The 14,580-nt window shown below is 35.2% G+C and overlaps 1 protein-coding gene across 1 annotated transcript in view; it reads left to right on the top strand.

The window, feature by feature from the left end:
• The window catches only part of LOC136031115 (fibrillin-2-like), a 227,011-nt gene extending 222,993 nt beyond the window's left edge, over positions 1-4,018 (top strand). The window contains exon 53 of the mRNA XM_065710426.1: positions 459-4,018. Within this exon, the coding sequence (XP_065566498.1) occupies positions 459-680 (222 nt within the window). The 3' untranslated portion in view covers positions 681-4,018. The remainder of the gene's footprint in view (positions 1-458) is intronic.
• The last annotated feature ends 10,562 nt before the right edge of the window (positions 4,019-14,580 follow it).

The following is a 14,580-nucleotide window of genomic DNA, read 5'->3' as shown; positions in this document are numbered from 1 at the left end:
ATCTAATTGACTGGATACGCAGTCAAATCTAATTATGCAATCACAGCTAAATTTCTAAACGATGTATTTGGTCTCTACCTAGGAGAATTCCGCGTTCTCCCCTTGAATTATCAAAAGCACACGAAATATGATTTTTTAGCTATTCAGTGGGTGTAAAAAAATTTTCACAGTTGAGCTCCTCTCTCCCAAGAAAAGGCTTGAACTAGCCTCATCCTTCCTCTAACAAACATATGCCCTGGTTAAAGTTTTATGTATAGGTCTGTTATTAGTCAGTTGCATTGAGAATCCGCTCCTGTTTTACGTTAATTAGGATATATAGTTTGATTTCCCTTTTCATTCTTTTTTGCTTAAATATTCTTTTTCTTTTTTTTTTGCAATCTCTGCCAATATAGATATGACTGTTTTCATCTCCTTGCCAAATAATCTTTGTGATATATGAAATATTTCTTTACTTTTAGGATCATTTCGAGTATGATATTGTTGACGGAAATGAAGAGAACTTATTTGAGATGGTTGAGCGACGTGGAGTCTGGGCTCTACACTTCCGTCAGCGACTTAAGCAGCCTGGAAAGTTTAGGCTGCACATAATAGGCAAGCCTATAGATGTTGATAGTACTGGTTTAACTCCTGAGCAGTTTGATGTTTATGTAAATTTGTATGTTCATGATGAAAAAGTTTAGACCTTTGTTTGTTTTCTGTATTCATATTTTAATCACTGCCATTTGCACTTTGAGAGTTTTTTTTATGTAATATTATTTCTCTTTTCTTTTTTTATAATCAAGAAGGGGTTGCTGATTCATTTTTTTCATTTTATTGACAGCAGCTTCGTTATCCCAGTTATTAAATTGTGCAAAAATTCAAGTAGGGACTTTAATATTTTAATTTAACTGATATTTGTTTAGGGATTATTGATATGTCCAGTAACATGTTGTTTTCTCCAACAACTGTATAAAGATTCTTATTTTTTCTTTGCTTTAGAACTTTAATTGAGGAGAACAGAGGGAAAGTAATTGGTCCAAATTATTTTGTCACATTTTGTTGCTTCTTTTTTAGATTAAGATATTTTTTTGGCATTTGTATCTATCTTCTAGAGTAGTAACGACTCATAAGGTCCAGGTTTAGGTTCATAAGCCGTTTAGATGTCAAGTTGAATAAGTCTACTTTTATATTTTTATAGATTTAAGTGTTAATGTTTCTGATTGACATTTAATATTGCACATTCGTAAGTACACTTTCTAAAATAAGGATTAATGGTCTAATATCTTAAAAGCTTTGGCCGTTTGAATATTTTGCAGAAACCGATTTGGCTATAGAACAACGTTTGTGAGTTGATTAGCGAAGACGGCTTCGCTTTATATTGACATCAGCGATCAGTGATAAGCGGAGAGACTGGCCTTTACTCTTTTCCAAGAATGGTCAAGGCCATGTCGGTTAAGACCTGGACAGCGGATCCAGTTGCTAGTGATAAATATCATTGTTTAGAGGCTTTAAGTGACAAATCAAAATGATTACTGTCGTGAATTTCAAACAAACTGTAAATCGAACTGTTTTCATTGTCTAACAGGCAAAGAGCTACATGAATATTCTTTTGAATTCTGCTGAATCTCTATCGATCAGGCACGACCGCAAAATTTTTTGGAGGGGAGGGTATAAATAAACACAGATTTTCATTTAACAATTTGAATGGGAAGTGGCCAGAAATTCAGCAGTTTTTTTTTATTTGATAGGGGGGCGGGGGCAACCCAGAGCCCCTCTCCCCACTGGCTGATGTAGGTAACAATTACTAAAACATGGATTAAGGAGATATATACATATATATATATTGAATAATTTAATATCCCCTCCTTATTAATGATGCTAAATGTGCCAGACTACTTAGAAACCAGGCTCGATTTCTATGAACATTAATTTTGTTTTGACTGTTTTTTCTTTTGAGATTAAGGAGCAACATTAAAACTTAAAGCAGACATATATTATTGTTTTTACTAGGGGACTACCCCCTCCTAAATACCCCTCTCTTCATGCTAAGATTTTTAGTACTTTTGTAAAAGCTTCTGATTATAATTAAACGCCACTTATGTTTCGGAAATAGTTTTAAAGAATTAGGACGAAAGGTCAGACTTAACCGTAAAGACTGGGGTATGGAAGAGGGGGTGGCACCCCTCATATACGGAATAATTTTTTTTTCTGTTTGCTTTAAGTTTTAATGTTGCTCTTTACTTTCAGCAGGGAAAAACTTCATTTAATATCTGATCATTTTTCAAATTCTTCGAGGAAATACAACTCATCCTTCATAGAATTCCCGCCATCCACATGGAGAAATCCTCGATGAAACGCTCTTCTCTTGTAAAATCCTTTCCCCTGGAAAATTTACCCCGGACAATTCCATCCTCCCTGCTAGTTCGCCCAAAAAATTAGTTATTTAATCCCCGTCTCCAAATAGAGTTTCTCCCATGGGAAATTATCCCGTGGGGAAGTTCTTCTGGTGACAGTTTCTCATGGAAAGTTTCTCCAGTGAAAAATTCCACCCCCAAGTAACAAACCCTCAGTGAATTGTAACTCCACTGAAATTTTTCGGGATGTGTCGAATATCCCCTTAAGTTTGCTCTAGATTATGTTCTAAATTCAATTCAGTTTTATTATAGATTATGTTTCCATGTCCAAACGTACTAGCAAACATAAAAGCAACATAGATTTTTTTTTCCACCAAGCAATGGGTACATTAAAGTTCAAATTAGGAATATAGCTTCGTTTTTAGCATTGTTATTTTTTTTTTCATAATAGACTTATTCAATTTGGCCTCTGAATTGTTCGTATGAGTCTGCTATACTGTAAGATATATGTAAAAAATGTTTGAGGTTTAGTACATAAATCGGAAGACTACCGATGACCAAATATTCTTATATTTCCCATTTGTGCTTACAGAATACACTAGTCTGTGGTGGAACATATTCACATGTGAAAACATATTATCCACCTATGATATGTGGAACCAATATGTAATTTTATTTTTCAGTAACCCGAGTTCCAGTTAAAAGATAGTTCCAAGTTTAGTGAAACGGTGATACGAAAAAGATCAGAACTTTCTATCTATTATTAAAACGCTAGATAATTATAATTTTTATATGAAATACCTTGAGCAAAATGATAAGAAACCTATGAAATTGGCAATAGGACATGTTCTCGCATTCTATCAAAATTTTCGAATTTCCTTTTGAATTGAATTTCAAAAACAAAACAAAAACTCTCTAATCAATTTTACCAGGAAAATCCGTCTGGAGATCTAGAAGAAATTCACTTGTCTTTTTCATTTTACAATAGATTTTGTATTTTAGCTTCTATAAGTTCGTTACAAACAAATGACCACTGTTTGTCATAATTGGGCGATCCTGTTTTTTTTTGTCAGAAAATCAGATTATAAGAAATTTATTGACTTCAAAGGTTCAAAGCCAAACTGAGAACAAGAAGAATCATTCGACTTTGATTTTTCAATCTTCCATTAATTTTTTGCTATGAAGAGATGTACAGAGGGGGTTTGCTTTTGAAAAATACTGAGCGAAAAGTTGAATTAAAAAAGGATCAATTAATCTAGAGAAATCCACAGGTGGCAGAACTCTGCATCACGAAATAGTTCTTCATTATTTTTTTTATTTTGCCTTTGCGTAGCCTTGGTAAATTTGCTTTTGATTAAAAATACTGTTCTTTTCTGTCGTGGAGCGATGGGAGATCCGTGTTAGTAGCATTAGTTTCATTTTCTTTTTTTTTATTTCACTTTTCTATTTTACTTTTTTACATTTAAATTAGTTGATTAAATCTGCTTTTTAGACTAAGGTGAGGCGATAATCTAACATGTAAATACTAATGAATTGTTCGATTAATTGTTAAGTGTTGTATTTCTTCAATCCGAATGTCTTAAGCTTTTTAGCCTGTTTTAAGGGAATAAACCAGTACTGAGAGTGAATTGTGAAATGTTGTGCCTTTTTTTAGTTTGAAGTTGAATAAAATATCGAATCTGAGACTTCTGCTTCGTATTACGTCTTCGCTTTAACTTGTATCGCGTAGCTTGATATTCCCCAAGTATATTCTGTTTTCATGGTAAAACAACTTATACTATATTAACACCGCAAAAAAAAGTGTTACAATAAGCAATCTTCACAAATTGTATCAATGAACAATTCCCTTTTAAATTAGTTTCACGCAAGTGCGTTTGGACCCTGGGATTGGGTTGACTGTTTTAAGCTACAGTCAATTTCAAGCGTTTTACCCACCATAGTCACAACTACTCTGACCGTATACGATAAGAAATATTCAGCCAACTGATTTTTTAATCTTCCCTGATTTTTTAATATAGCCTGGGCTCTATGTTTCTCTATTAGGGAGGAAGGGATTGGGATAAAAGCGAAATTTGGTAATAAGATAAGTAATTATTTTTGATTTTATAGTAAAGAACGAACCCAAGAGAATCAGAGATTAAGGTCACTCAATTATGACATCAAATCCAACATAAAAGCACCTTGTATACGAAGATGCAGTTTTTGTAATAAAATGGCACTTTATTTAATTATTGAGTTTTGCCAATTACAAAAAGTACTAGATATAGCAAATTTATTTTCAAATAAGCCCTCAAAAAGGTCTATGATGTTTCACTACCCCTAACAGTTGCGAAAGAAAAGGAAAAAAATGAGGACGCATCAGCACTACCCAGGCAAAAAAAGTGATTTTCCTTGCTGTTGTGACCAAGGGACTAAGTTTCCTTTATAGGGTTTTCGGCCATGGGAATTCCAGGGGCGTTATTTTGTTGTTTTGTTCTAGTGTCGCTCCTAATGGGTTTTTTAGCAATTTTTCGAAACTCACATAAAACTGTTCTCGAAATAACACTTTACTATTATGAATAATCAAAATAATAGCTACTATTCCTGAATCACCTACAGATGAAATTTTTTTTTCTCACTATTAGTTTTTATTCAAACAAAGGTTTAATTTTTAGGTACTTTGGGCCATGGTTGTTTTTACTAGTTACAACCGCTACAACATGAGAAGAGCATTGGAAAGTGTTTAGGACTTTGTCACTCAAGAATTAGTCACTTAAACATAGGCTAAATATTACAAAAATCCTCCAAATAACTGGATATCCCAAGGAGTTTTTACAGTCCAGTTCTTAGCTAGCTTAAGCCCTTTGTGTAGAATAGAGAGAAAGTATTAGTCTCTGACCTTGGCTGGTGGGATCCAGCTAAGTGGGAACACCTAAGGTATTTTGTGTGACACCTGAAACAAGGCCAACAAATTTTATTTCCTCGGATTAGGATAAAAATTACTGGGTAATAATTATAGTCCAAAACCCTTAACTGGAGGTTTCAAAGAACACCTCCCGTATGTTCCTCCTCCAAGTCCCCTTAATAAGCTCTGCAATTAAAGTCTTAAAAATCAATGGTTTGTCGTTTCTTATGATTACTTTTCAGATAATCCACCATTTTTGCAAATATGATGCACTCATTTTATAAAGCATATCCCAGGAATGATCATTGTTGGGGTTCCACCCCTTGCTCTTTTCTTTTTTCAGATAAATGACCTGTTCTTGTTTCCGTAATTACATTTGCTTAGATTTACCTTTGGTAGAATTTTCAATGATAAGTTAAAGTCTCGTTTCTAAGCTAGTGATTTTGCAATAAATAAGCTTTCAAACTAAGTTCTATTTTTGTCTTCCTGATCTGGGCCATTGAAAGATAATATTATTCAAAAGAATAATTCAAAAGAGTGGTTTTAACTTTAATTTAGCGGATTGGCAAAAGCCAATACAAGGTACCTATGCAAAGTTCGTTGAATATAACTAGTAATTTCGTTTTTACTCTCCAAAAACTCTGCTTAGGGAGTCGGTCTCCAGAGTTTATAGATTTATGTTTAAGTGTTCTTTGGAAGAATACATGTGAGGAGTTTTCTACAACTATTCAGGTTATTTTTCCAGTTGCCCAGGCAGGAAAGAAAAGAGTTCGCGAGAAAATACCGTCATTAGTACATCGACAGGAGAGCCTGTTTACCCTAGAAATATATAGCTAGAGATATTATAGGTGGAAACACCCTTGGCCTAGAGTTTGGCCCGTTTGACTGTTTGATCACGTTACCATACCCTGCCACCCGGTATACCGTAATAGGTTATTACCATACTCTGTATTTACGGTACAGTAGTGGTGGTCATGAGGCTCACCATTACAGTATTTGGCGCCAGCGTTGGTTCCACTACAATAAGTGGCGCAAGGACCCATTTTCGCACCAATATCTGGTGGCAGCTAGTTAAGGAAAGCTATTAAAAGATAGCTAAAAGAATCCATTTTATCTAGAAAGACGATCTAAATTAACATACACAGTAGCCTATTGTGATTACATATAAAAAATTGCAAGAAAAGACGAAATCGATTAAAAATATTACGAAGATCTTAATTGGTGTTGCCAAGTTAGATTAAATAAAACTTTGTGATTATGTGACGCAACTTAAGTCATAAACAAGTTTCAAGGAGACCGGAAGTTTGACATTGGAAAAAGGATTTTCATTTAGGTTGAAGGAGCATTGTATCATATTGTATCAGATTAACGACGCTTCTTGACTACTAAGGTCCCTGCGTCGGCCCTGCAGTGCATTGCTGCAGCACGATTCGATCTTTGAGTCCCGTATTACCAAGCTAAGGTCAAAACCACTGCGCCACCATAGGACTAGGTTGAAGGAGCATTTTGAAGATAGCTGAATTTTGAAATAATGGCGGACAGAGATATTGACACAAGATCAAGAAGGGCAAGTGAACCCCATAGAAAAAGTAGGAAAACGGAATGACAGATTGATATGGAAGCCTTTGAGAGAGATCACCGAGAATATATGGAAAAAAACCATCCTGAAAAAGATGAAAGTAGAAAGAAAAGAAAAGCGGACGAAAGGGTCAGAGAAACCTATAAAGAAACAGACATGAAAGGAAAGAAAAGATATTGATTTCAAAGACCTTATGGAGGCCCTTAAAAAGCAATTACAAATATATGGAGAAATCGTTAAATGAAAACGAAAAAGAACGGTCAGCAATTGTTAAAATGATTTAGAGTTATTTTAGAGAATATCAAACAGTTCGTGGTAACGAACTGTAGTAAGCAGCGACCCGGCTCAATAGTAATCGAAACTCTAAAAAACGGAATTTTGATACCAATAGTTACATCAAAAGAATTGAATTTTTATGATTTTAAATATCTAAGTTTCACCAAGTTTAGTTTTACCTATCAAAAGTTACGAACCCGAGAAAATTTGCCTGATTTTAGAAACAGAACAGGATATAATCCATATATGAAAGGGGCTGTCCCCTCCTCAACGCCCCGCTCTTTACGCTAAAGTTATTTTTTCTGTTTTAAAAAGTGGAGTTGAAAGAAAGAGTCAAACTTCAGCGTAAAGAGCAGGGCATTTAGGAGGGAATAGACCCTTTCATATACGAATTAATTTCTGTTCGTTTTAAGCTTTAATGTCGCTCCATACTTTCAGTTCAAAAAACTTGTTTTTTTTTATTAAATAGGGAACATCGAAAGATTTTTATGAAACGTTAGCAGATTATTGAAGATCGATATAATGAATTGGATCGGGTTTGTCCTTCTGGTGAAAAGGGAAAATCGCTTAAGAAACTTATGCAACAGGACAAAGAGAAAATTTTCAATCATAAAGGTTGACAAATTTCAAAAGGTTGACAAATTTCAGAGGGAAAGTATTGACAAGTTTTTCATTAATTAAAAAAATTCTGGACCGCGAAAAGGATACACCCCTAAATTATTGAAAATAATCGAGAAAAATGTAGAGGAGGAACGACAGGCTCGTAGGGAGGCCGGTAAAAAATATTACCAAGATGTTGCGAAAACAATTGACAGACTAATGAAAGATTATTGAGGAAACTCGCAAAGTGACGTTTTATCACAAGTTACTTATAGGCCGTCGGATAGTCATAATAATTTGTCTAAGGATCAATCGCAAAAAAAATGGAAATTATTAGACATTAAATACTAAGACGGAAAAATTTCAAATTCGTTGAAAACGGGGGGGGTGGATTGGCCTATAAAAGAAAATTGGAGGCTAAGCCTCTCTGTCGAAAAAACGAAAAGCTTGATTCTTCAGTTCAAAATGTTGATAATCCGGAAAAATGGAATATGGAAATGGCAGCGCCACATAACATTGCAAACAAGACGCACGTAATTGATTTTTTGGGAAATTTTTCAGAAAATAGTAAACTTCAAATCACATGTACCGAGTATGAGACGCCGACAAGTAAAGACCAAAATGAAGCACTAATTGTACGAAAAAAAAGATAAGAAATTTATTTTACCTTTTTTTCTTTGTAAAGTCCAAGAAATTTTGGTACTATATGAAAAACCCGATGTGGGAATTCAATTTCCATTTGACGAAGATTTATTTAATACTATGGCAAAAAAAAAACAAAAAAAAACAAAAGAGAGAAAAGATATATTAAACGTAAATACAATAAAGAGATTCAGTCAAAGATAGTGTACACTGGAGTCCTATTCAAATTTAAAGATGATTTAAATTAAATTTAATTTAAAAATTAAGAATTACAAAAAGACGAGAAGAAGGAAGAGCTTAGGGAGAACGAAAAGGTCCAGGTCCCCTTGAGAATGAAACAAGATTATCATAAAATAGAGTTGAACAACCTAAAACGGTTTTGGGAAAAGTTGAGGGACATTGAATGTTGGGTCGGATCAGGAGCGAACCCAGGGAATGGATAAAGGGGATATATCCCCCCCCCCCCCAAAAAAAAAATTGGAAAATTTGTCCTGTAGGACCGATGTTCTTAGAGATCTTGAGTAATCTTATTGATCAAAAGGAAAATGTACTCTGTAAATCTTATTGAGATGAGGATAAAAACTGAATGACTTATTAATTTTCTAATATAAAATTTAAAGCATAACTGTCTTAAAAGGTAACCAAATTCATTACGGGTTTTATTCTCACTAATGTAGAGTAATGTATGCACAACAAGTAGGTAATGTGGGATGATCTTCTCATCTTCACAGGAGAATTTTTGTTTAGTAGAAATGCAGTTGGGAACAATGCCAGGCTGCTGCCAAGTAAGCCACGTGCTGTTATAACCTCGGGCTCCTAAGATTTTTGAATTTAATTTAAATTACGCATGCGCTTTTTCAGTGTTTATGTAGAAGCCTACGCTCCTGTTTGTTAATTAGCCATCTACCATCTCAAAACGGAAGTGAAAAATTACATACTTTTTCAAGTGGAAACAATTGGTTGATAGCACACCTTGGTTGATATTAACCTTAGTTGGAACGGGAAGAAATTAAATACTTAAGGGGGCAAGGTTATGATGGAGCTTCATCTATGAGTTTCAGTTTCAAGGATTGGCTTCTATGCTCTGTGAAATTTTTCCTCGGGCAGTCTATGTTTATTGTGCAAGTCGCGGCTTAAACTTAGCCCTGAATCATATGTACAACATACATGTTATAAAGAAATTATCTGGGAACTTTGAAAGAAGTAATTGATTCTTTTAGAATTTAACCTAAGCGCTCTGCAGTTTTCAAGCAAATTGTTCAAGTAAGTAATCACATCACAAGGACAAAAGAAATAAGATTGAACGAATTTGTGAGACTAGACGGATGGAGCACTTAAACGTAATATTTTGTTTGATGAGATGTAATATCAGTATCGGTAAGGCTATGAAGGAAATTCAAGAACATCCTGATTCAGATTAGGAATCTTCAAGCAAAGCTTATTCTTTGCTATCTTTTTTTGAGAGATACAGCTTTGTTGCAGTTATGGTTACTGTCAGTAAGTCTTTAGTCTGTCACACATATTGTCGACATATTTGCAATCAGATACTATAGATCTTGTACATTTTCTCAAACATTCTGACGATCTTAGGAGCAAAGATACAGACATAAGACAGAGGAGTACAGCTATGGTTCATTCAATTTTTATGAAGGGACTGAAATTTGTCAGGATGGTCAAATCAGCATTAGAGTGCGCATTATGAACTCCAAACAAACGTATAGGAATAATTACGCAAAAGTGTCAGCTGATCCTGGAACGTCTTCAATTTTTTGTGTTTATACCATTTATGGACTACTTTCTGCAGCAGCTGCATCAACAATTCCTCAGTCACAGAAAGTTGCTGAGTAACTGCAATACTTATTTCCTAAGCACTGTATTTGCCTCCACGAGGAAAAAACAAAGGATTCATCGGATACTCTGACTTATTTTTTTTGTATATTGATGCAGACAGCTATAGGGGAAGCTTGTAAACTGTGTTAGCTCTAAGGAGGAGAATGTGGATGCAGTCAGAAAACATGGCACTAAAATATTTCATGTTGTGATTAAAAGAATGTGATGATTTTCCTCACTCTGCATAAATTTTTGAAGATTGGTGCAACAATTTTCATCCCTACGGCTACGCGTGAGCATTCTTTACTACCCTGAGAAGAGTAAAGTCTTATACCAGGAGTGGATCAGGTTAGGAACGGTTTATTGGATTTGCGTTATTATTCATGCTCTGGAATGTTCCAGTTAATGCAGAGGACGTCTTGGAGAGTCTAAATCAAAGCAAAAAGGTGGCTTGATTTTATTTTATAATTGTATATTTACATTGTTGTCTCAAAAACGAATGTACCTTATATTCCAAAAACTTTTTTTCCTTTTTAGCCATGTATCCCCTTCCAAAATTTATTGCTGGGTTTACACCTGGGTTGGATTGGGAAAGCTTGGTAAGGAATCTGAGATTAGTCATATTAAGTCTAAGGAAGGTTTGGTCTCTTTTCGGGGGAGAAGCCCCTTCAGAGAGCCATGAATGAGCGACGGCTGGATCAACAGAAAGCTGGCTGGCCAGTTGTGACTCTGTTACCGAGCTTTTCTCTCTGATCTGGAGTCCTTGGGGGATATTCTCTCCCATTCACTTTATATTTCACCCAAACCTTTGTCCAGTACCTCACTTCATAGTTTAAAACCCTTCATGAGGATCGGCAATTATTTCCTTCAAACCTTATTCCTTGAGTTAAATACCCAAATCTCACCTTCAGTTGGTATCAATGCGTACTCTTCATTTGATTATCCCTGGGGAGGGGACCCAGAATAAACAGATTATTGATTCACTCAAACTTTCAACTGTTTTCCCTCTACCCCTATCGTTTTCGAAGGGCTTCGCATATTCAGCCTTGGATTATTTGAAATGGTGTGTGGGGGCAATATGCGTTTTAAGTGAGATGTGGTGTTGTTTCCACCGATGGAGACTAAGAGGCTAGTTCAGTCAATTTTTCATCACGACTTGCGTCATCAAATGTGTCAGTAAATGAGTTTCTGCTTCTCTCAAATGTAAGTTCGTGAGAGTGAGAAAAGTTGTATTTTAATCATGCTAAGCACGATTATTTTCTGCAAATCTTGTGGACTTCAATTTTCAAAACCTCATGTGGATTCCCATACGATATGGTGGTCATTTATCTTACAGGGGGATGTGTTTCAGTTCCAACTCTTGTTTTTTTTCTTTTTCCAGAGAAATAACCTGTTTTTGTTTTCGTAATTATATTTCCTTAGATTTGCTTATAGTATAATTTTTAGTGATAAGTTAAAGTCTCGTTGCCAAGTTAGTGATTTCGCAATAAGTAAGCTTTCAAGGTAAATTCTATTTTTGTCTTCCGGATCTCAGTCATTGAAAGATAATGTTATTCAAAAGAAAGCAGTGGTGTGAACTCTAATGTAGCGGATTAGCCAGGGCCTATTTAAGGTCCACCCCTACTTAAAGTTTACCGTATAGAACTTGCAAGAACTCCGCTTAGGGAGTCTGGCAGGCAGGGTAGGAAAAGAGTTCACAAGAAAATGTCGTTATAAGTATATTGATGGGGGCCCGTTTACCCTACTTAGAGGTAACTAGAGATATTAGTGGCAAACCCGGTGATGACACCCTTGGCCCAAAGTTTAGCCCATTTGACTGTTCGATCACTTTACCATACCCTTGAACAGGGTATACCGTAAGAAGGTATTACCATACTCTATATTTACGATACAGCAGTAGTGGCCACGAGGCTCTCCATTAAAATATTTGGTGCCAGCGTTGCTTCACTTCAAGAAGTGGTGTAAGAACCAATCTCCATGCCAATACTTATTTTAAACCTACTATTTATATTTGAGTGCTTTTTATCAATTTTACTATCTATAATTGGCATATAGCACTAAAACGGCACTTTTGGTGCGACTTCTTAAGTGGAAGAGAGTAGTATCCCATTATGCACTCCGAGTGGACTCATACCCCTACTCTTTTCTTCCTTAGTGGATTAAAATCATGAACAAGGTTTAACTGCGATTCTCCCTATGCTGCCATGTAAATAACCAATGTCATAGATGATGTCATTGTTAACTACAGTTATAAATAGCGACATTTTTCTTTTCCAACGACACACGTTTTACCTTCTAAGCAGTATTTTTTTAAATTGATTTTTGAAATTCTTGTCTGATCTAGGATTATAATGTGAGACCCATGATGTCCTATGGCAAAACAATGACACGTTACTTGAATGAGGTAACGAGTCATTGATGATATTTTTTTCTTAGAAATATATTCTAGGCAATGAGTGTTTTGTTTCTGGAAAGCTGGCCAACTGAGGTTGCGAGTCACAGTATTAATACTAGCATTTTGGGCAATCGGTTTTTCAATTTCAAATCGGTTTTTGGTAAATGTTATCAGTGATCTGTTTCCAGGCACTTTTTTTGGCATCAATCTGAGAATATGCATACCACGGTGATTTAAGATGCTTGCTGGACAGGCCTAAGCTTTTGAAGGTTATTGAAACTGGTTTCGACCTCCAAAAATTGTAATGACTACAAAATTTCTTGGCATGTATTCGAGAATTTCAAGAACGATACGTTATCTGGTATTGCTTAATCATCTATGATATCAATGAAACAATGCAATGAATACAAGCGGGCCCATATCCTGACTTCCAAGAATTCTTTCACATATTTTTGAGAACTTCAAGAGTGATGTGTTATCTGATATCGAATATTCATTCATGTTGTCGGTGAGACAATGCAACACGTTCTGTGACACGCCTAATAATTTGGTCCTTTGAGATAACAACTGAACCAATAACATTTTTAGCTCCTAAGCAGTTTTCCATTGGTTTCATAAAATTATGTTTAATATATGAGTCAAACGTGAGACCCATTATTTCCTATGGTAAAAGAATGACACGTCACTCGACTGAGCTAATGAGTCATTGATAAAATTATGTCCTTAGAAAGACATTCTAGGCAATCAAATTATTTTTTCTGGGACAGTGGCCAGCTGGTGTTAAGCGTCATAAAGTCGTAACAAGTTCATTGCGCAATCGATTTTTCGATTGGAGTTGGATTTTTGGTAGATGCTACCAGTGAGTTGTTTCAAGGCATCTTTCTTTGGCATCAGTCCGAGAATATGCATACCTTGGTGATTTGAGGTGATTGCCAGACAGAAATATTCTTTCGATGATCAATTGAACATGTTTCAATCTCAAATACTGCAAAGAGTACAACAGGCCAAAAATTCTTTTGTAATACAATGATCCTGATCACATCGATTTTCTATTACCAGGCTTATGCATGAGTTCAGGTCACCCCATTAGCATTCAGGACTCCAAGTCCTCTTTCAGGGACCCGAGTCCAACATCCAGGGGCCCATGCTATTGATACTTTTTAATCAGTTAGCTTTTCAGGATTTTAGATCGTTTGTAAGTTCGTCCTAAATGGGATAAAGTCGTAGTTAGATGTCCTAAACTGGCAGAAAATATGACTTTTCTCTGTCCTAATCTGCATGGTCACTTAAAAAAGAACTTTAAATTTGCGTTTGAGCAAGTTCCCTCCCAATTATCTCGATCCTTCAGTTTGATACAATTAACCTTTGGTAAAAACAAAACAAATGAACATGCACCAACGATGTTTCGTCTGAAAAAACGTGAAATTCTACATTTTGAAGACTGGAGCTTGAAACCTCTACAGTAGGGTTCTCTGATGTGAGGCATTTGATTAAGTAGTTTTCTACAATACTGCTTGCTTTTTTGGGATCGTTTCTTCCTTTTTCAAAAATCTGGAAAATTATCTCAGAATTTTGGTATTAGGTGGGTAACAATAAACTGAACGAACGTTATAAATTTAGAATAACCATACAATACCAATAGGACCAGTGTAGCTATTTTCATAAGTTTCATTTTTAGTTTTGGTGAATATTAGCTCAGGTCACTTTTTGACCTCCAGCTTCTTATCAAAAACTATTTGAAAAGATTCTCTTGTTACGAATTTTTTTTTGAATCTGTTCATTTTCTTTAGTTAAATACGTCAATAAAAGAAAGAACGTCAATTTGACAGATGGATGGTAAGTTAAAATTTAGTTTTTCCTTCACTATTCTATTCTTCTTTTTAATATCTGAATTTATCAGAGATTTAAGTTCGAGGGGGTGATTTGTACTGTTATGAAGAAGGTACATTTAACATGGCCGGTATAAAATCAAAACGTGGTATCTATACAGGCAGGATTATATTTTTTTATCTCTACTTTTTGTGTAAACTATTCTAAGGAG

The sequence above is a fragment of the Artemia franciscana genome, chromosome 9 (assembly GCF_032884065.1).
Source record: "Artemia franciscana chromosome 9, ASM3288406v1, whole genome shotgun sequence".
Lineage (NCBI taxonomy): Eukaryota > Metazoa > Arthropoda > Branchiopoda > Anostraca > Artemiidae > Artemia > Artemia franciscana.
The sequence above is the reverse complement of the archived record's forward strand: the minus strand, read 5'-3'. Positions and strand labels throughout refer to the sequence as shown.